General features: G+C 36.1%; 1 protein-coding gene across 4 annotated transcripts in view; it reads left to right on the forward strand.

Annotated features, from left to right (window-relative positions):
* RASGRP1 (RAS guanyl releasing protein 1) overlaps positions 1–25,705 on the forward strand; it is a 38,085-nt gene extending 12,380 nt beyond the window's left edge. For 3 of the 4 annotated variants that reach the window (XM_072930152.1, XM_072930154.1, XM_030274553.4), the window contains exons 3-17: positions 3,531–3,636; positions 5,668–5,730; positions 6,774–6,905; positions 7,939–8,092; positions 11,228–11,401; positions 12,129–12,245; positions 13,973–14,248; positions 15,454–15,534; positions 16,187–16,291; positions 17,289–17,398; positions 18,047–18,191; positions 18,896–18,932; positions 19,501–19,647; positions 20,867–21,240; positions 22,613–25,705. In XM_072930152.1, the coding sequence (XP_072786253.1) occupies positions 3,531–3,636; positions 5,668–5,730; positions 6,774–6,905; positions 7,939–8,092; positions 11,228–11,401; positions 12,129–12,245; positions 13,973–14,248; positions 15,454–15,534; positions 16,187–16,291; positions 17,289–17,398; positions 18,047–18,191; positions 18,896–18,932; positions 19,501–19,647; positions 20,867–21,240; positions 22,613–22,747 (2,156 nt within the window). In that variant the 3' untranslated portion in view covers positions 22,748–25,705. Of the gene's footprint in view, positions 1–3,530; positions 3,637–5,667; positions 5,731–6,773; positions 6,906–7,938; positions 8,093–11,227; positions 11,402–12,128; positions 12,246–13,972; positions 14,249–15,453; positions 15,535–16,186; positions 16,292–17,288; positions 17,399–18,046; positions 18,192–18,895; positions 18,933–19,500; positions 19,648–20,866; positions 21,241–22,261; positions 22,319–22,612 lie in introns of all 4 variants that reach the window. The other variant, XM_032748816.3, reaches the window with a different exon arrangement.
* Positions 25,706–25,756: the final 51 nt, after the last annotated feature.

Here is a 25,756-nt window from a genome sequence, read left to right on the forward strand (position 1 = left end):
AGCACCATCCCCACACTATGTTCTTTAAACTACTAGAAAAAAAATTGCAGAAGTCCTGAAGAATTCTATGTAACACATCAGAATAGCAACCCACGACTTTCAGCTTTGCACTTAACTTCTGGCAATTGCTTGATACTTTCTTGCACTGCGTTGTTTTTGGTGCCACATTTTGATAACCACTGGAAGACTTAAGGGAGTTTACAAGAAGTTATTCGTGTTCTTAGTAGCTTAGTCACTGATCATGTGATGTCAGTGCTCTGTGATTCACTTCTGATTCATTTCAAATTGTACTCTAGGTGATACCGTTGGAACCTGCTTATGAAATAAAGATGGTGCTTATGAAAGAAAGGCCTCTTAGACCTAGAAAAGCTAACTTTTCTTTCCTGCAAAATTCAGTTTGGTTAAGACATCCTTGGCATTCCTACTACTGCCTTATTGTTGCACTCATGCATCAGAGGGAAGGTTTCAGTACAGCAATCCTCTCTACTGAAGATATTCTTTCTGTTAAGTAGTTACCACAGGCTTGTGGCCATCAGGATCTGGTGAAAAGCAGGTAGTTTGCTCTTAAAGCCTTACTTACTGATTTTTGAGTAATTTGTTTCTCCAAAGCATTCAAGGACCTAGAGATACTTAAGCTATTTCTAAATCAGGGATTAGAGTCACTCATGGACCCATGCAATAGAGTGGCTGATGGGCCTAAATTAGAAGGTTCTTGCCCTTGTGTGTTCTGAGTCTCATATAAGAAATGGAACTCTTGTAATTGTAGTTATTACTGGCTTTATGCTACTACATGGATCATAAAATACTTATCATTAACTGTCATTGTGTTTTACTCATAGAGTTAAATGCTGGAAAAGTATGTTCAACTTCTGCTTTCTTTTTTGGTTTCAGAGTATATTTATTAAAAATCTTAATACAATAAGGGAATTTACAGGAGAAAAACATGCAATAACCAGTTGGTTATTTATATTTTGTGGCAGTGAGACAAATCTAAGGCTTATGCAGTAATTTGCAGCTTTCTTTAATGTAAATTGACTAACTGAAGCACACCCATCCCACTTTAGTTAGTGTTCACTCAGTGGTTTTGCTCGGTAGGCCGTGTGGTTAGAAGCAGGTATACAAACGGAAATGAAAAGGAGTTTTAAAACAAACCTGCTGGGGGTTCAGGAGAATGCTGCAGAGGCAGCTTGCAGCACAGCCAGGACAGCCCTCTTACTGGCATTTGCACAAAGATGCTTTACCATTGTGAATTGTGGGCTGGTACAGTTCCATGCAGGCTTGCTGTTCAGTGCTCAACTCTACTGGGAACATTTAGATTTCTTTTTGCAGAGTATTTATTTTGTTTTTTAAGCCACCACAAATACAATGGTTTTTTTTTTTTTTTTGTGAAGGTGAGACTTTTAGTTGGATGAGAGAACAGATAGCCCCAAACCTAGTATTGCTTTAATGTGTGCAAAATAATAGCATGCCATTGTAATGAAGTGTATCTCTGTTGCAAGATAATTAGGTCTGGATGCGGTGAAGCATAAATGTCCTTTCAGTATGCAGGAAAGCATCATAAATGTGTTGATTTAATTACTAATAATAGGCAGAACATGCTGTTTTTCTCTGTACCTTTGTGACATAAAAAAGCTAAATGGAAGAGCGACCTTCTAGAAAACAAAAATTCAAATGGGAAGCTGTGGCCAGGTGGTACCTGTGTTATGCCATAGCAGAGGATTTTGCACACAATGAAATGCACTCAATGCACAGAATGCACACAATGAAAGTGCTAAGGAAGGGAGAGTGTTATTTTTTGTCTTTGTCTGGAAATTATCTATATTGAGCACTTACAGGAAGGTGTATATTCTGAAGAGTATGTGCACACATATCCACTTAGCTTCCAAGTTAAGCATATACTGAACTGTGCTCCTGATCCAACAGGGGCTAGTGGATGGAGCTTCTGGCAGAACACCAAGTTTTGTCAAAGGAAGAAAACTGATACAGGCCTCTGTGCGCAAGGCCTAAAATAATTTTACTCCTCATGAAGACACTCAAAGGGTACACACTCAAATGCCAAATACTAAAGGCCTGATTAAGTATTTATTCTTGATGTCCCAGTCTTCCTCTGCAAATTTCCCACTTCTCTAGCTGAATAACTTGCTGGTTTGCCGTCAGTGCTCATGCTGTAATACCTAGGCAGTTTATATCTCAGAAATATATTATATCTGTCAGTATTCCCTCAGTAAGGAAGTAAATCCTTTAGTAAGGAATGAAATTATGTGTGAACGCAAAAAAGGAACATGTAAACTTTGGTTCATGCTGTAAAACAGAACTTGTAGCATAAGCCAAAAGGAAGATCAATGACTTCTTTGGGGTCTGTTCTGCCCTCATTCATGGGCTGTAGGACAGGCAGGCTTTCCCCTTGCCCGTTTCACTGAAGGTAGATACATTTGGTATCTTCCTGTAAAAGGGCATGGAAATTCTCACCCAGTAACTAATGTGGATCATCATGTTTTGCAAATGGGCTATGTTTAATGTCCCATTTTGGTGATGTGCAAATTAAAGTGCCTTCTCCCTACCTTCCCTAGCAGTAGATGTCATTTCATATACTGGAAATCTGCTGTTTCACATCCCTCTTCCATTTTGCCAATATATTGTGGTTTGCGTCTCTATCTTGTTCCTGCTACTGCTTTTTAAAGAGATAACTACATTTATTCCCATAGAGGTTAATCTATTTAAAATAATTCAAGAAGATAAATTTTCTTTTGTATTCGAAAGGGTGTCAAAGTCCAGTTCAAGCTAGTTAGGTTTTCTTATGACTGGCTGTGGGAGAACATTGTCAGTTAATATTTACAAACACTTTCACCACTGTTTATTGTAGAAATGGAAACTTCTTAAAGTGTTTTGCTACATTTCATGCCCTTGATCTTTTTGACATATGGAAAAAAAAAACCCCACTAGAAGACAGATGTAGTCTAAAGCCGTTCCTCTGCTGAAATCGCTGTAATGCATAGTTCAAGTTGATGTGCAGTGCATTTAGGTCCAGCACAGGGAATATGCACAGGTTAACCTCTGAATTTCTAGCATATGTTGTATTTCATTCCATGTACATCTGTGATCCTGTTCTGTGTGTGCACTTTGGTGTTATGTGTGTCATCTGTACAAAAAGGCTCACAAATACTTGAGAATATTGCTGTTCTGTTTGATAAGTGTAGTCATACCAAGGACTGGCTGAGGTGGATCAGTAACTGAACTACTTTGCTCTACAGTTCAGTGATTTGTTTGCAAGTTTGTATTCATATGCCTAAAGCTAAGCATTTAACATTGCTGGGCTTAGATAATTATGTATAATTATATGGGATTCTGATTACTTTTGAGACACATCTTTTTTGTTTATCTTTTTTTTTCTTATTAGTAAGTTACTGCTATCTTTGAAATAGCATACATGAACAGACCTGATTAGAATTAGGATTCTGAAAGAGCCTGTTGCAAATTGTTTATGAAAGTATAGCAAGATTTCAATATGAATAATCCTTTTTGTTTTTTAGATTTAGAAGGAAATGCATGTCAAAACAACCAGCTGCTAAAAATTATTCTGGCCATGCATCAGTTTTTCATCTCCTCTGCAGACATGCTTCAGAAACTTGTTGATCTATATCCTTTGTAATGTTCATCTGCTTTTAAGGTAACCTGATAGCCTGACGAGTTCAAGATGGTAAGTAGAGGATATTTAATCTGTGGGTGTATTAGTATTCCACTAATTAAGCTGTATATTTGTTCTTTACAGTTTTTGGTTGTATGGTGTGCTTTAGTTTGGTTTAGGGTTGGTGTTTTTTGTTTGTTGGGTTTAACTTGTTATACACAGAGGAAAAGATGAAACTCCAAGTCAGGCTTTAAGTAGGATAAATCACCCTCTGTTGGCTGTGGTGGGAATATCTAGCAGGTGTAAGATGAATGCAGATGAGTGTAGCCACCTCAATTAGGTACTGTGAACCTGGGCTAAGTTTCAAATCTGTTTCTGTCTCTGTCCGCTATCAAGTCAAACAGCAAAGAACAAAATTGTATCATCAGGGTGTGAAAATTTTCAATGAAAATTATTTCTCTCACACATGCTCAAAATTGCTGAAATTAGCCATAAGCTTTTCCTTTCTATTTGTTCCTATTTTAAGTTGACCGCCTGAACTCATATGTGTGTTTTTGGCTCACTAGATTTTTGTAGCTACTAGATCATATTCACAATACTAGTCTTTCTTTGGAATTTTTAATTGTGGAATATGTTACCTGTCTTCTTAGCTTTACAAAATGTTTACTCCTAATTAGATGAGCACAGTACAGGATGGAGACCTGTCATGCTAAGAATCTCCATCCAATTTTGATACAATTCAATTTAATAATCTTTTCTTTCCTAAACTCTGTATCTTCCAAGCATTTACAAGCAGCACCCTTGGCAACAGAGTTTTACTGGAGCGTTGACTGTCTGTCTGTAGCAGGACTGTCCTGCTGCTTCTCTAATGGCAGGTGATGGATCAAGTGTGCTAAGCTACAGCTGTGGTGTGGTGTAGCATTTCACTTAGGCTCCTGAGCTCTTGGAAAATGGAACTAAGTCAGTTCTTGCATCTTCTTTCTGAGATGGAACGTTTTCTAGAACCAGAAAAGCAATTCAAACTTTTATTAGACTTGCATATTTTGCAAGCTTGGTTTTTAACTCTGTGTGTAACTCCCTGTAAAGACATTGAAAGTTAAAGACAGTTTTGAATGGATCAGGTAGTCTGGGCTCTTGTATTTTGCAAAACCTTGCAAGTGTTCCAGTTGCACCATTTCCCATCCCATAAATTATGGGAGTGGTTTCAGGTGGTTACAAGTTCTTTATAAGCCATCTAATTCTAGTCATTCAGAGAGGGGCCCTTAAAAATATTTGGGAACTTACTCAGACTTCACCAGTTTTGTAGTCAGCTTAGTGTAAGCATGCTGAAAGGGTGGATGGTATGTCCCCTCAGCTGTGGTAGATTTAGGCTGCAGTTAATTGCAATCAGATTGTGAATGGATCCACAAGGTATTTTCATTAAGTTATGTTTTTCAGGCCTGAAAATATGTGCCATCAGAAGAATCAAGATATATATAATACATTTTTCAAAATTGGTTTTCTATTACTTCAACAGACATTGGCTACAATATCAAAACATGTTTTAAGGAGCTAATAGACTAAATATATGGTTGTTCCTTTCAGTCACCAGAGCAAATTAAATGAATTGTAGCTAGAAAGGTAAGGTTACTATGGAGAGGCATTTACATTTTGTTCTGCCATTGTCTACAACTGGTTATGTTTAAAAGAAAAAAGCTTTTTTTTTTTTTATCTCCAGTGATTTAGCTGAAAAGGATTGCTTTATAAATGCATTGATTGATAAATATGGTATGAATATTTCAAATTTTAATTGCAGGTGTCAATGCACAATTTTAATGAGAAACTGTGAGGCATGTTGAAAAGAAACATGTAGAAAAAAGAATCCCTTCACTGGTTAACACTACTCAGTACTCTGGCAACAGCATCAATATTACTCATAGTAGTCATTATTGCAATAAACTTTGGTAAGGATGATTGTTATTGCTTACAGGTTGGGAAATATCAAGCATGTTACATTTTACATGATATGTGAGTGGATGTGGTTTTCCTTAACAGTTTTCTACCTATCTTAATGCTTTAGAAAATAATTCTTCCATGTTGTGTGTGAAGATCTGCTATTTTGTGAGGTGAGTATATTTGTGGTTGGTACTATTAGTCATTAGTCTGCAGTTGTCCATGTGACAAATATAAATACTTTTTTTCATGTCTGAAATTGACATTAAAAAGAGAAACAGCTTTTCAATATTCACTTTAGCAGCTCTACACAAAAAGGTCCAATTGGCTTTTAGCAGATCTGTTTAAATCAGTGCAAGAGTTGTCAGATCAAAATTTTGAACGGAGTCTATATGAATCTGTATCTTAAACATCTGTGAAAATTGACAGTGCTCAGGAAATGATAGAAGTGTTTATTATAGTATTATTATATAGGTCTGTTAAAAACTAAGTGAGATATTGCAGATATTTTTATGCTAAGCAAAGATCTTTTGCATTTGGTAGGTTAATCTCCTTAGTAATTCTACTTACAATGGTCCTGGAACACTAATTTTTACCTTTTAAGTATAATAAAGTATCTCAGTTTAGAGAAAACAGAAGGGAAGGAGAATATTCAGCTCTAATAGATTGAGGATACTGCTTTTTTTCACAAAGGGGGAAGTTATTAGTAACAAGAAAGTAGAATTTGTTTTAAATTGTGATGATTTTATTATCTCAGAGCAGATTATTATTGGTTATGTCAACATGCTTTAGTACTGTGTGAGAGCTGGTAACATTTTGCTTCCAGGCAAATTCAAACTTACATGCATCCATAAAAATGTGCATTTCCACTTTTCCAACAAGAACAGGTTTTTACATGCATAGTGCTGGGTACTGTGTCTGCCTGGGATGGAGATAACTTTCTTCATAGCAGCCTCTATAATGCTGTGTGTTGAATCTGTGAGTAAAACTCAGCATTATTTTACCTCTTGCTGAGCAATGATTGCACAGCATCAATGCCTTCTGTTTCACATCTGCCCCTGCCAGGCTGGGGGCAAGCTTGAGACTGGAACACAGCTGGAACAGCTGACCTGGGCTGACCAAAGGAACATTCCGCAAGCCACACAGGGTCATACTAAATTTCAGCCTAACTAAATAAAAAATTTTTTTTTTATTATGTTTATTTTAATTTTAATAGGTATTGGATTACAGAATTCTGGATTATGTTCAAAATGGACTCTAAACTATCCACAGCTATGGAGGAATTTCAAGAAGTGGTTCGAGCTAATGGTGAGGAGTTACATTGTCGTCTAATTGACACATCTCAAATGTGAGTGTCGAAGTCTCAATATACTCAGAAAACAAAATTTTGCTCTGAATTTCCTGTATTCTAATATAACGTCTCTCATAAGTAATATTTTAGCTATCCTAACAAGAATTTATACTTCATTACAGATGAAATATACATTATGTAGTGGAACATTATGCCTTTCAGGAATGGCTTAGATTGAATTTAGTTACAGTGTAGACTTTGCGCTGATTATCTATGACAGCTAGGTTTTACCTTGTCCAGGGAACTTAGAAAATTTGTAGATACCTAATGGTTTTGCAAGATCACTTGAAATCACTGAAAAAAAGTATAAAATTTGATTGAATAACAGATGAGGTAAAAAAGGTAAGTGAGGATATAGTTTTTGTGTTGTCAGACTCTTGATATTGTTTAGATGACTTTGGTTATAAAATACTTGTTGTGACAAGAATAAATCCTAGAGTTGTACATCACATAGTTCTTTCTTGGGAAGACATGTTTGCCCAGTGAGATAGTTCTGTGGAACAGTACAACTGACAAAACAAGTGTCTATTTGTACTTTGGAAATGCACAGGCTGAAGCAGAGCAGAATTTAGCTTACATTTTGGATCTGGTTATGATAGAGGATATTTAGCATTTCAAATTGAAATAAATGTTATTACTCTGTGGGTCAATAGCAAAGAGAGACAGTTCATACTCAGAGGTTGCTCAAGGAAATCTAAGGGTTACTAAATGGCGGAGCGCTGGATGTGTTCAATGAAGGCAAAGTTACTGCTATTCTGAAAATGTAGAACTGATTGCAGAAATTATATAGACTCTCATGATGTTTAGTAAGACAGCTGTATTGTACTTAAAGTGCTACATCAATACAATAAAGAGTAGCAATAATATTTTGTCATATAATCTCTAATGCATGAAAGGAGTTTGCTGTTTTGAAATTCAAATAATTCATTTTTTAATGCAGTAAGGCATGAAAACAATGTTACCTCTGACTTAGGAAATGAGGAAAAGTTTGCTCTTCAGTAAATAACTTGGAGTAATTGTGTTTTAAAAGAAATTCTAGGGATTGGTCTAGAAAGCTGACACAGCGTGTAAAGGCCAACACCAGTAAGAAAAGGAAAGTGTCACTTCTTTTTGATCACCTTGAGCCAGAGGAGCTGTCAGACCACCTTACCTATCTTGAGTTTAAGTCTTTCAGAAGAATATCAGTAAGTTATTTTTATTTTATTTATTTACGTAATTATTTGTTAATATTAAGCAAATATAGGAAAAACATAGGAAATATGGCAGAGAGGTAGGCAGTAGTACAAGATTAACTCTGCCATAGAGGATGTTGGACATGCTGAGTCTGTTTCCAGACTCTTTTACTAGTATTGAATGTAACTTAGATTCTGAGTAACTACCCTTCTACTACAACCATATGGGAGTGAGAGAATGAACCTCAGTTGTGGGAGAACTGGGGCAAGATCACTTGGAAGGAGAGGAGAAAACCTTCCAAAGAAGCTCGGGATGTCATTGGGCACAAGAACAGGCAGCATCCTTTGACTCAAATCAGTAATCAGGCTGAAATGGGATAAAGGAAACTTGGAATATTCTCCTGGAGTGCTAACCTTCTGTAGTGAACAGTGCAGCAATCCTGTGCAGTGATTAAGGGACTGCACTGAAGATGGCCACTGGACTCTGCTTGCCTTTTTGATTGTGCATAACAAAATAAAGACCAGAGATAAGAAAGCACTTTAGAAAATGCCATTTTTAATGCATAAAAATTATGCATTTAATGCAAATTTAATAAGTTAAACATATTTTATTATACAAGCTTTCATATACAAAAATATTTTTAAAGGATTTATCTAAGATATTTTTTCTTTCCTTTGATTTATTGTCTCAGTAATGTTTGTAGCTGCTAAGATGCAAACTTCCCTATGCACCTTGGCTTCACTTGCATCATTGTATGGTACAACATTCCCTCTTTTCAAACCTGATACAGTTTACACATGGAAAAGTTAATGTTATGGACCAAAATCTAGGAGTGTTGCAAAGTCTGTGTGATAGTAAGACTTAAAGCAAAGTGTTTTTTTCAGTGCTTTTTTTTGTTGGTTTTTTTTTTGTTTGTTTGTTTTTTGTTGCTTGTTATTTAGTTGTTTTTGGTGGGTTTTTTGGTAACACTACAATATGGAGCTGAACCTATGCAAGAAAAGGGGCTCTCACTAGATGGTGGAAGATTTCACAGTCGTGTTTTCATGTACTTGGTTTTGAGCTGACAGTACGTGACTCTGTGTTTTGTGTTAAACTCGAAAAGCTGTAGAACTGAAGTCATGCACAGATTGCTGCCTGTAGGCAGTAATAATATGCAAAGCTTATATAACTTACCATTTTCAAGACCTCTGTGCAGATGTAAGGTAATTAATGAGTATAACAAGTATGGTTTTAGTCAGAGTGTCAGGTGTGTCATGGAGTTCCAACAGTTACATACATGTATGCATTTTATGTGCAGGGTACCTGCATATGTTTTTGTATAAATTGAGCTTGCCGAGACTTAGGGTCAGAAAATAATATGTAATTAATAATTAGTTATATTAATTAAATCTTTGCAGAATATGTTCATGATGTGCTAAGCCGCAGAATCCTTTCATTATTCTAGTATGGTATCATACACCATGAGAAAGATTGAAAATGACCAGCTGTGTTACTAGTCCCTGGAATAACTATTTAAAGGCTTGGGCATTTGGAAGTCAGATGGGAATATTTGATTGCATACACAGCATACAGCAAAATATTCCATGAGATCCCATCCATCTTGCAGCAAATTAAAATGCAAGGAGTGGTGTTCACAGAGTAATGACTGGAGGCATGCTGGTGATTAGAAAGTATTTTAATCTCTAGTCATAAAGTACAGGGAGGCCACGATCTTTTGTAAGAATTTGGATTCTGGATTCCTGTTGAGGCTCTTAAGTTAGTCATCACAATAACTCTTGCAATATTTAAATACCTAAACTACTTTAGCATATCTGCCACTAACAAGCTTGTTATAGTTGACCTCAATAAATTTGTGTACCACAATTAATTCAAAACTTTCAAGAAGCACTTTAGAGATTATTTTCCTCAGCATTAAAAAAAAAAAAAAATTCCTAAGGAGATGACTGCTGAGAAAAAAAAAAAAAAATTCATAGTTGTACTGAAACTGCTATGAAGTTCATAATTATGTAGTCAGGTACTTAAAAATTATCTATCTGTATATAGGAGTTGCTTAAATTTCAAAAAATCCAGCGAAAAGCTGTCTGGGTTCAAAATTCAAAGAGTAATTGTAATGTAAGTACTATGTAATCTCAGAGACAACTCTACTTATTACTAATATTTCTTCAATTTTTAGTTTAATAAGGAAAAACCTAGAGGTGTCTGCTGTCATCTGCTTTTAAAGTGCTAATAATTCTTATTAAACAAATGGAAAAAATTTGTGAAGTTGCAAGAAGGTGAGAGAGGGAGAGTAAGAAACAAACAACAGCCTGACCTTTGCTTAAAGATCAATGCTATTCCACATATTCCTGTGGAAAAGAATGTATGTCTCTTACAGCTATGAGTGTTTTTGGTAAGATGTTAGTGGCCGTAGTAAAGAATGCATGTAAAAATCCTATGTCACAATTTCTGATGATTCAAATTCTTGTGGACTTATGTTAATAGATAAATCAACACAATGGATAAAAATTGCATCAACAAAAGCAAATTATTTCTTCTCTTTAATCTTAATGTAAGAACGGCTTAAAAAAGAACTATGTTGCAGGTATCTACTGAAAAATTTTAGATTGCCTTGATCAAATAAGAGAATCTCACAAGCTGTATTAAAAACATCAAGGATTCTGCATCCCTCACTCTTAATGGTTTTATCACAGTTTTGTATTACTCCCATTGAGCTTGCTTTTTGTATTGATGTAGCTTAATTCAGAAGTGTGCCCAAGCTACAGAATACATAAGAAGAAGACTGAACTCCCTTAAACTATTACTGAGTTATTAGATTACAATTTAAGTTCTGTTTAACCTTCCCAATAGAAGTCAATGATTCTATGAAGTCACTGAGTCTGGGAGGAAAGTCCCAGTTCTACTCCCCCTAGGATTTATAAGAGCCAAGACTTCTGAAATATGGCAAAAAAAACCTTTCAGTTAATTCAATTACTGGAAGTCCCTGCTTTGAACTTAACAAAGCTTTTACAAATGAAAGATTTCAGTTTTATGGATAGTTCAGGTATAAAAGATATAGTTTACATTTCATTTGCAAAGCCTCTGTCCACACACAGATCATGAGGCATATGAAACTACATGAATTTTCATTTAAGCTTCTTTTGTTTAAGTTCTCAGATTATCAGAACTACATTGTGAATAGTTGTGTGAAAGAGAACCCAACAATGGAAAGATCAATTTCTCTTTGCAATGGTATCTCTCAGTGGGTGCAGCTAATGGTGCTCAGCAGACCAACACCACAGCTGCGGGCTGAAGTGTTCATCAAGTTTATTCATGTTGCACAGGTCAGTTAAAATTTAGCATGTTTGGTGTTTGTCTTTCTCTGATGCAGCCCTTTTTTCTGCTTTTCCCATCCTACTACTGTAGGGTGAGCTGGGAGTGTTGGCACTGGTCTCCTGGTTCATACACGCCACATCTGCATTTGTGTGAGTGTGCTTCTTACCAAGTGTTCAGATATTAGAGTGTCACAGCACCAGGACTTCCTCATGTTCATTCTGAAGAAATTATTTCACTGTAAAACTAGGCTTGCTTTTGAATCAGCATGTGAGATTCCCAGTTGTGGCTGGGAAGCTTTCCAAAGCTTGAGCAACTCTCATGGCTTTGGCTGTAATTAGAAGCATTCCACCAGAAACACCTTTCCGGGTAAATGGAGAACTACGGTCCTACTTGTATTCCTTGCATACTAATTCAACTGCAGTCATAACCAAGATAATAGGCAGTGTTTCTTATGTGTGGTAGACTCTGGGAAGAGGGGAAGTACGAAGAGGTACTTTGAAGACTTACTGTATCTGAAAATTTAATATTTGATTTAATAACAGTAGAGTAAGTTCATGTTACACCCAGTAAAAGCACAACTCAGCACCAAAATGCAAATGGCACAAACTTGTAAGATTTTGGACAAAGACAATAGAGGAACTTAAAATTCGAACAACCTGAACTTTTAAATTATACTGTTTTTTTGTGGTTTTTCTTTGTTTTGTGTTTGTTTTTTTTTTTTTAATATGAACACAGAAGCTCCACCAGCTGCAGAATTTCAACACATTAATGGCAGTGATAGGAGGTCTCTGTCACAGTTCCATTTCTAGGCTCAAGGAAACAAGCTCATGTGTTCCTCATGATGTAATTAAGGTTAGTATTGCTTCTCTAAGTTTTACAAATAATTGAACTTTTAACTTTTTTTGTCACTGCACACACTAAAAGTAACCCTACTTCGTTGGATAAGATGAAAAGACAGAAAAAAAATTTCTTTGGCTTTGAAGGGTTTTTATTTATTATTTAATTTCTACATCAACAGTTACTCCTACACTTCTTGCAACTTCCACCTTTCCTCAAGACTTGTATAGATTCTCTAAGTTCTCTCATTTAGTCTCAGATGTGATGAGCTGCATTTTCATTTACATGCAGTAGTTCAGAATAATATTCAAACATGAAAACAGAGAATTGGATCCTAGAACACTTGAAAACAAAACTATTGTCTTCTGTAGTAACATGGATCATCCTTAATCTGTAAAATGCTAGCACAGAGCTCTGCACTTTGAGTGAAAGGACTGATTTTGTTCTTCTGATCTTTCCATTTCACAGGTTTTATTTAATTTTGACTTGAACAAATTTAGCCACATAGTATGGTGGACTGTTAGGAATCTTAATTTCCAGTTAAATTCTTGTGAAATACCAATGAAAGCTATTAAAAAAGGGAAGGAAGGCACATTTTTTTTTTTTTAGCAATGCTTCTTAAGCATCATGTGGCTTCTTAAAAGACTTCTTAAAAGAGTAAGATACATTCTTCTTTTTGGGCCTGAAAGAGTCCATGAAGGTATCTAATGAGCCTGTTTTTGTCACAGTATGATCAACCTAAACGAACAGCGCATACTTGGAGTAAGGACCTGAAGTGTGGCCTCCCACTGGAAATGGTTACAGCTATCAGGATCTATCAAATCAGTTAGAAAGCTAATTTTAGAAACATGTTTTTCAAATTTTGTCATTTTAAGGATTGCATGTGTGCACATCATTTGAATAACTTTTTGTTTCAAGAAATTGTATACAGGAAATAGAAAGCTAATAGAAAGCAGGTAATAAAAGGCTGGTAATTATTGACTTGAAAACAGACTTCGAGGTTTAACTACATCAAACAGTTAGTAAAGGCTACAAATGGAGAACTTTGACAGGAATTTCCCAGAGAAAACATTAGTCCATTGATTTTATTATGTTAATGAGTCAACTTTGTACCTGTATAATTTTAAAAAAGGGAAACATTTATACTGCTAGACTAAAGATTAATTTGGCCTTTAAAAAACCCAAGATACTGTTTCTAATTCATTTCCTTGCAAAAATTTTTCTTAAAAAGACAGGTATGCTGCCTTGAACCATAGTATGACTTCTGATCACACCATGATGGGATCATGGCACAGCACAGGGTTTCACTGCCAGGACCTCTCCAGCAGCTCCAGCTGGTCTCCTGAAAGTCAGAGAATGCATTCCACATTTTAATGTGAAGATGGCTGCTCTTATGAATGTCAGAGAGCTTGTGCTATGCTTACACACTGAATACAGACTGCCCTGATTCAAGAGAATCATATTTATTTTCATTTGAATAAATGGGGAGTGTAAGGAGACCAGCATTATAGATTAGGTTATATATTACCCATCTATAATTATGTATTAGTAATTATACCTAATAATACCTAATTTATGGGTATAGAAAATCTAGAATACCTAGATTTCATTCAAAGTTTTAAATTTTTTTTTCAAGAGTCGTGAGTAAATTCCTTAAAAATAACATGGGAAGTTCTTGTGCTGTATGACAAAAGCAGAAACAGTAACCAGTGCCGATTTTTTTGTTTTCTTCTTATTTTTAGGTGTTTAATGAAATGACAGAATTGCTTTCATCTTACAGAAATTATGATAGTTACCGACGTGCCTATAACGAGTGCAGTAACTTTAAGATCCCAATCCTTGGAGTCCACCTGAAAGACTTGATATCCCTTTATGAGGGCATGCCAGACTACTTGGAGGACAAAAAAATTAATGTATACAAACTATATTCTCTCTATAACCACATAGATGAGCTGATACAACTCCAGGAAATGCCACTTCCCCTGGAGGCTAATATGGACCTTGTTCACTTGCTTACAGTAAGTGTGTTAGATAAGATAAATACATCCAATTAAAAATGTCATATACCTATCAAATAACTAAATAGAGAATTAAATTAATTAATTAACTATGAATACATAAGGTTGTAATTTTTTTTCCCCAAAGGGGAAACGTTCAGGAATAGAAGAGAAAAGATTGGTGATGATTTATGTGGTAGCAAGGGTAGAGGTGCCAGTTCAGCAGTATGCTTCAAATTTTTTCTATGAGAGAAGGAAATGTTCATTTCTGCTTCACTGTACTGTCAGAAGGAAGACTCCTTGTGTTGACAACAAAATCACACAAAAGTTCAGTCCCTCAAGATACTGCATTTCTAACCAAGTCTCTTCTGGTACTTAAGAAAGTGTCTGACATAAACATTAGTCAAATACAGTTGATGTATTTCACTCCCAGTCCTATCTAGTCAGTCTCATGCGACTAAAAAATTTATGCTACCTAGGACATTGTTAAAACTATAGTTTTGGGTTCTCCTAGTAATTTAAAATACTACCTTCTATTAAAAGAGTAAATCTTCCTTTCTTGTTTCTCAGTTTTGTTTGGCCTTAACAATAACCTCATCTTGGGAAAACCAGATACTCCACTTCCACTTGCTGGTTACAAGCCCTGCTTCAGGAAAAAGCTAATACATAAATATGCTTATGTGCCTGAGGTTATTTGTTCTGTCTGGGAGCACCTTTGTGTGTGATTAAGCACACATACCCAGAGGCTGAAATTCAGCTATGTGAAATGGTGAACTTCTTACTTCTTCCTGCTATTTAAATGTTTTGTTTGAAATTATTCTAAGTATTTTTTCCTTCTAAAAAATATTTTATAAAAACAGCTATTACAAATATGTAGAACTTTGGTCATCATTTCATGCATGTATATATGACGGGATATATATAAAAATATATTAATATGTTAAAATTAAATATTAATTGAAATTAATATATTAATTTCAATGCAGGAGCTTCTGAACTCCCAATACTCCATGTTGCAGGTTTCCAAATAATGGCAATAATAGTCTGTAATGTAGAATTGGACACATTTTAAACCACTGCGAACACCTGTGCAGCTCAAGTTCATTTTTTTCTAGGTGTAATCTAAATTAAGAAGTAACGCACCAAAAAATATGAGTGCACTCCAGCAGCAAGTGTATAAAGTAGTAGTGACTGTTCTGGGATTAAACTAATGTGTTTGTTTTCAGCTGTCCCTTGATCTTTACTACACAGAAGATGAAATTTATGAACTTTCGTATGCACGAGAGCCACGGAGTCACCGAGCTGCTGTAAGGGCCTTTACAGATTCTTAAAAAGAGGAGGGCTTTTATGAGTGATTGTATATTAAAACCAGGATTTTTTAAAAAGAAATTTTGATCTCCTGCATTCAGTTTATTATTTTATTTTATTATATGCTAAATTAAAAACACTTTAGCTTTGTAGACTGAGTGAAATCTATTAAAGCACAAATTGGTTGGTTGATGATGAAGTCTAAGACAGAATATGTGGCAGAGTTTACACCATATCAGGTTTTATAATATGAACACAAAGACAAATGAAGTTGTTGTGTAGAGACATGACATCAATCTTAATCTTGGCAGTTGATACTTTTTTCAACTTTATTCAAATGGAGAATTCTTATATGATTCAAATGATGAAATCCATGAGTGTTATGTGGTACTTTTGTTACAGTTTTATTAATATGGAAAAGATGGTAATTTTACAGGGCTGTCAGTGAACTGTGACAATTTAAAGAATGACTGCTCTTTTGAACAATTTAAGAAAGAGCTTAAGGACCATGTAATTATCAAAAGAACGATGTTGGGTCCAACTGGTCATTTCTGCAATCCTGTGTCACATAGTACACTGTCACAAATGGAAGAAGTGTAATACTGAAAATCTCTCCATGTAGTACTAATGTGGTACTTCGATCTTTTTCAGCCTATGACGCCTTCCAAACCACCTGTAGTTGCAGACTGGGCCTCAGGAGTGGCCCCAAAACCTGATCCGAAAACCATCAGCAAACATGTTCAGAGGATGGTAGATGTAAGTAAGGTTGGCCAGTGTACTTCATATTATGGTAAATGTTTATAGCCTTAATCTCAAGATACAAGAAAATACCGGAATGGGACTTCTGTCCTCACAAACAGATACTTTTGCCTACCTGTAAATAGTAGCAGCAGCAGCTGTGCGGCAGAGATGGAAATTCCTTCAGTGGGTAAAGGGCCAGCAGGAGGTGTGAATACTGGTTTGGGTACTTGCAGAGTCACTCTTTCAGGGAGCCAGGGAGTCCATTTCTACCAGGGCCTCCATCATGTTACTGATGCATTCTGACAGGAGGCCTCTCAGTGGCTTTGTTACAAGCAGCATTTGCTTTTTTTTGTGTCCCCTGCTTTATGGGAAACTACTAAGTAAGGTGATTGATTCCAAAACTGATAGAGGTAGAGATGCAAATAGTTCATCTTTGCTTGCCTGCTTCATGCCTTTTCTTTCTAAGTACTTCTAATATTGTGAGGCATCCTTTGATGCATGCTGTTTTGGAATATATTTCTAAATTTATTCTGGGTGTGCTCCTTGCCTTGTGGCCAGTGACAAACAGTAATACATTCCACAAGTGGAAACAGGTGTCTGCCTGACAATTCTGTCCTATAACTGATTTTCTCATAACACTGACCTGATAAAATTAGCTAGGCAGCTACACTGATTTGGCTACAGAAACCACCATTAAGACCACTAATTGAGTGCATTAGTATAAGTTGTATATGTGGGCCTGGACAGAATGGTCTTAAAGCAGAAGTAAAAAACAGCTGTCGTTGTGTTGCAAAGCTTTTAGTCACGCCTGTGTTGACTTATGTTTTGCTGCAAATCAAGAAATCATAATGCTTTTTTAGTCTCAAGCAAAAAACCACAATTAGACTGTTGCACTGTTTAATACACACTGGGAGAAGATGGGAGATGAAATCCATAAATAATGTAGGAGGCTTTCTAAAATGGTAATTTAGACCATCCTCATTTTAAACTATTATATTATTCCCTCGTGCAGTCTGTCTTCAAAAATTATGACCATGATCAGGACGGATACATTTCCCAGGAAGAATTTGAAAAGATTGCTGCCAGTTTCCCATTTTCATTTTGTGTAATGGCTAAGGACTGGTGAGTACCTGCTTATCAACTTTGTCGTATCTGTTTTGGAAGAGATTTAAGGAGTTTTGTGTTTAAATTGTATTGTATCATTAGGGTGTTAAAAGCATCCTCTTCAGGCACAGACAGAAGTGAAAACATAACTGACAAAAGCATCTTCTAAATGTGTTGTGCATGACGTCTTCATTGGACTTACAGCAGTGGTATCCAAGCTCATTTAGAAGGAAAAACAGACAATAGAAAAATAATCATTTTTCAAATTATATCCAGTATATACTGCTAAAGAATTTTCCTATGATAAAGCTGTCCCTTAAAAATAGAGAATTGGCAAATGTATATTTTGATAAAATCAGGAACACTTTTCTTAACATATTAGAGCATAGAAAAGTAGAGTAGTGATTTTTCAGAGGTTTACTATGAAGTAGTTTTGAGGTTGCATCACATATGCAGATATTCCATTTATCCTGTCAGTCTGCAGTTTAAATGTTTAGATAAGCATCTGTATACTTTGGAAACAACTGGCAAGATTACTAAGATAATTTTAGTTTTTTGTGCATTAAACTACTGCTATTATAAAATGTGAAGAAAAAGATGTTTAATTCTCCTTATGCATTTAACAAAAGCTATGTCTCACAAACAACTTTTCTTGTTTACTTCCAGGGAAGGTCTGATTAGCAGAGATGAAATAACAGCTTACTTCATGAGGGCTAGCTCAATCTATTCCAAATTAGGACTTGGCTTTGCTCACAACTTCCAAGAGACCACTTACTTAAGGCCCACTTTCTGCGACAACTGTGCTGGATTTGTAAGCTTAATTTTTAGTAAATTATGTTAACTTTCTTTGGAATTATGCCTTTTTTATCCCAAAATTGCCTTGTGTCATATACAGAAATGGATCTATATAAAACATCAGTGAACACCAGATTTCTGCCTCTCTATATGTTTAAGGTACCTTTTACCCCCATCTTGGCAGTGCCAGTATGTTTAAACATGGTTCATACTTTGTGGGGTTTGGTTAATGTCACCAAAAACAGTCTCAGGCAAGACTTCCAAATGGAGAGCCTTCCACTCCTCGGGGCTGCTAGAATTCATGTCCTGAGACAGGCATCACATGCCTCTGCCTGTGGCACAGAAGGTTTAATTAAACTGACTGTCCTCCAATCTTCTGTTCAGCTGAGATCAGATAAGGGTGCTGAGACAGAAGAATTCCCCATCTACTCCAGCTCCAAAGCTTCTCGAGGAACTGCCACATCTGCTGATGTATTCAGTAGACTAGCTCAAGATATTTTATTTGTCATTGAGTCACATAAAATATTCTATTTAGCTTATGCTAAAGGGGTAAATAGTTCTATTTTGACATTTTGATTAGAAGTGTAGGAAAACAAGATATTCTGCAAGTGCTCAGATCTTAGAAAAGAGTGTGTTTTTTTAGTGTATTTTTTATCTGGGGGTATCAAACATGCAGAGAAATATATTAATATGTAGGCTTTTTGTTTGTTTGAATTTCAGCTATGGGGAGTCATTAAACAAGGATACAGATGCAAAGGTAATTATACTTTGTTAATTTTAATCCATAATTGATAGGGAATAATAAAAACCTGTGATCATCCTGAGATCTGTGGATATATCTGCTGACCCATCTGAGGTCCTCCCAGGGAGGACACGACTGATTCAAGAATAGTATGACAGATAGAAGAAATGCAGAGATGAAGGAACTTGTAACTGGCAGCTCTAATGCTTTACAAGACATGACTGAATTCAGAGGGTTTGGGAACAGACCCTTGGACAGAAACATCACCATTCTGTGAATATTGTGCAGCACATTCCTAACATCTATTTTGCAGTTTTCTTCCTCATACAGGCATCAGCTTTCTCTGCAGCTCCTACAGTCAGAGCACTTTTGTGACTGAATGGTGTCATTTTGTACTTTCTTAATGAAAAGGAGTTTTAGGCATGTATAGCAAAGGGATGTTGTTTTACAGATGTTGTTACAGGTAATGCACAAAGAGAACACCAAAGAAGGCTTCTTGCCTCCCAGGAAGGCAGTAATGTCAGAGCTACTTTAGATGCTACACCAGAGGCACTGAATCACATAAACGTTGTTTTGTTTACAGACTGTGGGATGAACTGTCATAAGCAGTGCAAAGACCTGGTTGTGATAGAGTGCAAGAGAAGACCCAAAACTTCAGTTGCAGACAGCAGCCCAACATCTGCTCTTGCTTCAAGCCTCTGCCCAGTAGGAGTTAAAGAACAATTCCCTGGTGAGAAAGGATCAAAATATGTAGATGATTTTTCCTTTCTTTGCTTCTTTTTCTTTTAAAACTGTTGTACAGCACCCTTTTAGGTTTTGTGAGTTAACTGCAGTGTTTCATCTACATATAAATTAGAAACAGGTGTATATTAGCTTGTATCAAGTAACACCATTCGTGCTCTAGACTAAGGATGGACTCCCTTTCCAGGAGATCTCTTGTCACTCTACACAATGTATGTTGTACAAATTCCACCAGAAAATGAGTAAATATTCTGCTAGACTCTCATAATAACTAGCTGCCCTGTGACGTGAAGAGCTAACAGGCTTCCTTAACTCTCTCACCTTGTGACAAGCAAGTCTTGATTTTTAGCAAGTTGTAACATTGACTACTGCAATGTTACAATTCTGACTCAAATTTTAATGTGGAGTTTATAAAGCCAGTTTTCCTATGTATCTGCATGCTAGGAAAACCAACAGCTAATTGTTTTTATTTTTTCCACTTCAGTAGCTGAATCTCTAACTTCTGTCCATCTGTCCATCTTCCACAGAATTGGAAATTAAAAGCCTACACCTCTCTGTTCTTTTTGCCTTATATCAAACAAACTGCATAAAATTTTCTTACTGTGTATTACTGTGTAGGCTTCCAAAGAAGGAATGTTGTCCTTGAAAAACACCAGGCTACTTCTGTTGTTATTTTGATTTTCATGTTCCAACTCTTTGTATATTCACTTTCTTTGAATTTCTTTCCTGCTCTTTGACTGTATTTAACCTTCTTCAAATCTGCTTCCTGCCACTTTGATTATCAATTTTTTGTGATATATTTAAGACTCATACTGCTGGATTCCACCTTAGGCTTCCTATTAGCACACATGCAGAGCTCAATGCAGCCCATTTCTCTTGATAATATGTGCATCGACTGTGTCTGAAATGACTGCAGCACTACATAACAACCACCTCTTACCCATATAAAAGTTTTTCTCAAGCTGACCTTGATGCCACACCTGTTTTCCTCTTACTGATCCATATTTGTGTTACTGAGACGGGCTGAGTTGTTTCAAGGGACATAACATTGAGAAACTTCTAATGACACCTATATTGGAGAGCAATGAATGTAAAACTCAGTAAGGAATAAATGTTTTATTTATTAAGATCATGTTTAATTAACACACCTCCTGTTTTTCCTTTTCTGGGAGAAGATATTGCCTTAATTTACCATATATATTTTAAAGGACAAGAAGAAGGATCATTCACCTTTCCTAATGGAGAAGTAGTGGAGCACAGTGAAGACAGCAAGGATAGAACCATTATGCTCATGGGTTCCTCAGCTCAGAAAATCTCAGTGAGACTGAAACCAGCTGTGATTCATAAAAGTACACAGACTGATCCTGTACTGCTGGCTGGTGATGTATCTCGTAAGCGGAGAGAGAAGAAAGAACACAGGATGCCAGAAAATCCCTATCTCCAGGCAGCTCCAGTATCCACGTTTCCAAGCCCAATCCTAGGCCGCAGAAAGGCATTTGTTAAATGGGAAAACAAGGACTCCAGCCAGAAAATGAAGGAGGAGCATCACAGCTGTAAACCCTCATACCAGGAACTTGAGCAGGTACAAATTCTGTTTTACACAACAGTATGGTCAAGTGGTTGATGTGTGGGGGAGTGGCTGGGTGGAAATGTGTCACTTTAATCACTCCAGTGATTGCCAATTTAATTGCAATTAAACAATCCATGAATGGCATCATAAACCTTAACTTCCAGCAATGCTTCATTTAAATGATAAATTTTAGTTCTAGTGTAGGGCTTTGAGGACATTGTTATGATCACACTGATCCCTGCCAGTTTTAGAATGTGAACATAATCCCATCACTCAGGACAGAATGTTACTTCATAAAATGAGGAACATATTTTAGTGGCCTCTGCTCCCTCAAGTGACAGAATATATGGGGCTGAGAGGATAGGGAGCTCTGCTTTTGCTCAACTGGTAAGTGTAAGCACCACCAAGAAATTTTGCTGTGAACAGACATGATGCTTGCTAGATTTCACCTGCATCAGCCCCATTGTCTCAGGTTACTCTAAAGTGTTCTGACAAAATAGCTATTCATGTGACTGTGTCACCTCAAACATGGCCCAAATTCAGGTTTGTACAAACACCTCTCCAGACAGATCAAAGAGACTGCTACAATTTCAAAAGTGCAACTAATGGACAGATCCAGCTATAACTGAAACTATTACCATTCCAGAGGTGTAACTAATGGATGGATCTAGCTATAATTATGAGAAACAAGGTCTTATTTTCATACTTTTTACTCAATATTTATCACTATTCTGTGAAGACCACAGGAGCACACTCTAATCTTTGAATGATGATTATCACTTTCAAAATATCCCTTGGTGTGCTGATAAAGTGAACTGGTGTTTTATCAAAGATGAATGGTTTTTTAAGACCAAGATAAGACAACCTTCCAGTACAAACCACTTCCCTTTCAATCAACAGTATATTCAATACAACAAGGATGTGAAGCATGGATGTAACTTGTAGAAATGCATTCTTTAAAATGTCCCATTCATTTGAGCCCTGTAATTTACACTTGCCCTTGCTCCCTCTTTCCGACCTCATTACTAAACAGCAGATGATGTTATGAATGAATGGCTTCTGGTACAGCAATTTCTGCAGCAGGAGAGAGGTAATGTATGACCTGTATTGTTGTTTCCCCAGACTACTGTTGTTATGAGAGGTGCAGTGGAGGGTGGATAAGTGTAGGTTTTGGACATGACTCAGATACCAGCTGGTGGAAAGTTGTCAGAGTGTACACAACGGGTAGAATAGAGACTGTGGAAATATTCAGATAAGTTACTGGTTCTGATGAGAGCTACACCAATTTATTTTTATGGCAGCCAACCTAAATATTCAACCAGACAGTCCCCAAAAAGTTGCATTATAAAATACAATTCTCTATTTTTTTTTCTTGTTTGTTTAGGAAAGGAATATTCTAAAGGCAGACAATGAAGGTTTAAAGATCCAGCTGGAACAGGCACACAAAACTATTGAATCTCTCACAATCCAGAAAAGAAACAATGTAGTTGATGGTCTACAACACAGAGACTGCTCCTAGCAGATGAGAGAAAAATCTTCTATGGAATAGAAGAATGTATGACTGAAAGAGGGGCTGTGATAAAGCTGCTTACCAAGTGAACTGGAGAGAGAATCTGAAGGATATTAAGTGGAAATGTTCTCTTCACTCAACACATTTCCCTTTTAAACATGCACTCCCAAATGTATAAAATAATTTTGACCTTGTAAGGAAATTTTGCATTATCTGTGCAATGAAACTAGTATCTTCTGGGTTTGCTTTTAAAAGGAGTGAGAGTGTTGTTGAAGTCTCTATTCCTGTTGAAGACCATATTGATTTCCCTGTGACTTACTTGGCTGCCAGCAGCATACCTTACTGTACAAATGTTCTGAAAAAGTAGCTATTCATAAGACTGGGTCACCTCAAATTTACTCCAAACTCAGTTTTATACAAACAAATGTTTCATGAAGCTGAGTAAGTGGAACTGTAGGAAAACAATTCCTTCTTGGAGCTGAAACCAATTAAAAACATTAAGTGAACGTCACATTTAATTCAAAAATTAACAAGAAAATTAAAGTAAGTAGCTAAGCTAATGATATTTGATTGATCCATACACTTTAAGATAAACTGACAAAAATTTTAAGCATCTTTCAGAGCTTTAGAAGTTCTGCTGCTTAAACAATTACCTTTATTAAAGTAACAGAAGTGAGACTATAGAGACTTGACATTGAATACGGCTTCCATGCCATGACTTGGAACATTTAATTCCACTTATTTGGTTTAAGGGGTAACTTGTCCTTACAACAAGTTATCCATACAGTAGATATGGGACAAGATTGATTATATTTCTCTCACGTCAAAGTAGGTGCCATTGTTGAGCACAACCTTTAGAGCCATATTATGCGGGAAACTGTACGGCAATCCCTGTGCAACAGCTACTGCATTTCAGAGCTCCTAACAAGATTTCTCCATTTTCTCTCTCCTAGATTTCACATGCACTTTACATAAAGAGTCAAGATGAGTGTGCTCCTATGTCTGTAAATTTTGTATAGTAAAAGGTGCAAGGGAGGTAACTTAAAGACACAAAGTGTATATATTGTTAAGAGAAAATTAAAACAGTCTTTCAAGTTACTGATAAATCTACTTCTCAAAATAGCCTATTTGAAAATTGCATTTGCATTCCAAGAGAATATGTACACTTAGAGTTGTATATTTGTCATCACACAAACATCATAAACAAAGTCCACTTAATGCTCAATACTTCTAAATTACCAGTTCCATTATACACTGAAATTTAGTCAATGACAATAGTATCTGCGCTTTGTGTTCAAAGTGGCATAAATATTCCATCCACAATTTACAGTCATTATCAACTATACAAATGCTTTATTTATGAAGTTAATTTGAATGTTCTTGCCAGTTTAGTGATTCAAAATTGTCTGGAAATTGGATTGTGCTTGCAACTGTCTATAAGTAAAAACAAATGGAGGGGAAGAGTAGTAGTAGTAGATTTTCTGTAACATTACTGTAAATAACTGAAATGCATATAAAAAACAGCTCTGAAGACTGTGCAGCTTTTTAAACTCATACACTAAACCTGAATTAACAAGTAACATGGGATTGCACTTTGGTCAGTGAGGCAATCAGAATGGCTGTCAGGTCATGTCTGCAAACTAGTAGGCATTTAGCAAATAAATGTCTGTTTCTACAACTATTAAACAAGATAAAAGTTGAATATATTTTCATTTATTTAAAAGATACCCCAGAGGAGCAGCTAAGCCTCATAAATTTTGTTGTACAGCCAAGGTAAGTGCTCACTGGTGGTCCAAACTCTGGATTTGAATAGAATTTGTGTGTATACATAATCTTTGTATTGGTATGGAATGTGGAGTTCATGAACATAACCTCGTAGTTAAAAGCAAAATGCCCTAACATGAGCAGCTAGCCCAAAGGCTACTGTATACCTAACTACTTAATACTCCAAACTGAGTTATGACCACAGATTTGTACAGTCCTAAGTGTTAAGTTAATGTTTCTCTGTGACGATTGCTTGTTATTTAAAAAGGAGCTGTTTGCAGGAATGTCATTCAGAACAAGTGTGCAGTGCTTCATGTGTGCTGAAAACTTCCTGCTTCAAAGAAGTCAGCTGATACCTGGATAACTTCAGAGCTCTCTACGTACCTTCAGGTTCTCTATTTGCCTAAAGCCCCTAAGTTGTCTCCTTCCTCCCCACTCAACCCCCCTCTTTTTTTTTCTTTTCTTTTTTTTTTTCTTTTCTTTTTTTTTTCTTTTATTTTTTCTTCTTTTCTTTTTTTTTTTTCTTTTCTTTTTTTTTTTTTTTTTCCCTAAAGTGCTGTTAGTCCCTTCTTTTCTTCTGGGACTTCCTTTTTCCCGTATGAAAGACTTAACAGTGGAACCTGACTACAGGGAAACTGTTAAAACTGACAATGCTACCCAGAAAGAATCACTTGCCTTTGTGTTAATCTTCAAGTTGCCTTATGTTAGGAAAAAGAGACACAATTAAAAGTGCTGTTTAGAATTCATGTTATCAAACAGTGATACTGAAATTTACCTTGTCATGGCTAAGTCAAATGGAAACACTGTTCTCAAATGGAAACTTCCTCCTCTAGGTCCAGCTCTACTTACAAGAAGGCAGAAAGAACAAACATCATTCCCCATTATTTTTTAAGTGTGAATTCTGATTGTTTAAAGTAAATAGACTGAGTAGTATCATAATTTACAAGGCAGGGCTACTGTTCATATTCAGGTTAAATACAATTGCTGTTAGATTATCTCATATATGTTTTGGAAATACGTTTTTGTTCTAGCAGCATCTGTTATTTTGTTGTAACTGATCTCTATGGCAACTTGAAAAAGTTTAATGCTGTCTGAGAAGATTGAAAAGGTGTACAGATTGTAAAGATTTTATATAAATAGTAAGACTTTGTTTTAATATTTATGATAGAAAAAGATTAAAATTTCATTTCATGCTGCCTCTGATTTTGTATCTCAGAGAAATCTATACAACCTATACTCATCTTCCTTGACTGT

Source organism: Taeniopygia guttata, chromosome 5, assembly GCF_048771995.1.
Source record: "Taeniopygia guttata chromosome 5, bTaeGut7.mat, whole genome shotgun sequence".
In the NCBI taxonomy this organism is placed as follows: Eukaryota; Metazoa; Chordata; class Aves; order Passeriformes; family Estrildidae; genus Taeniopygia; species Taeniopygia guttata.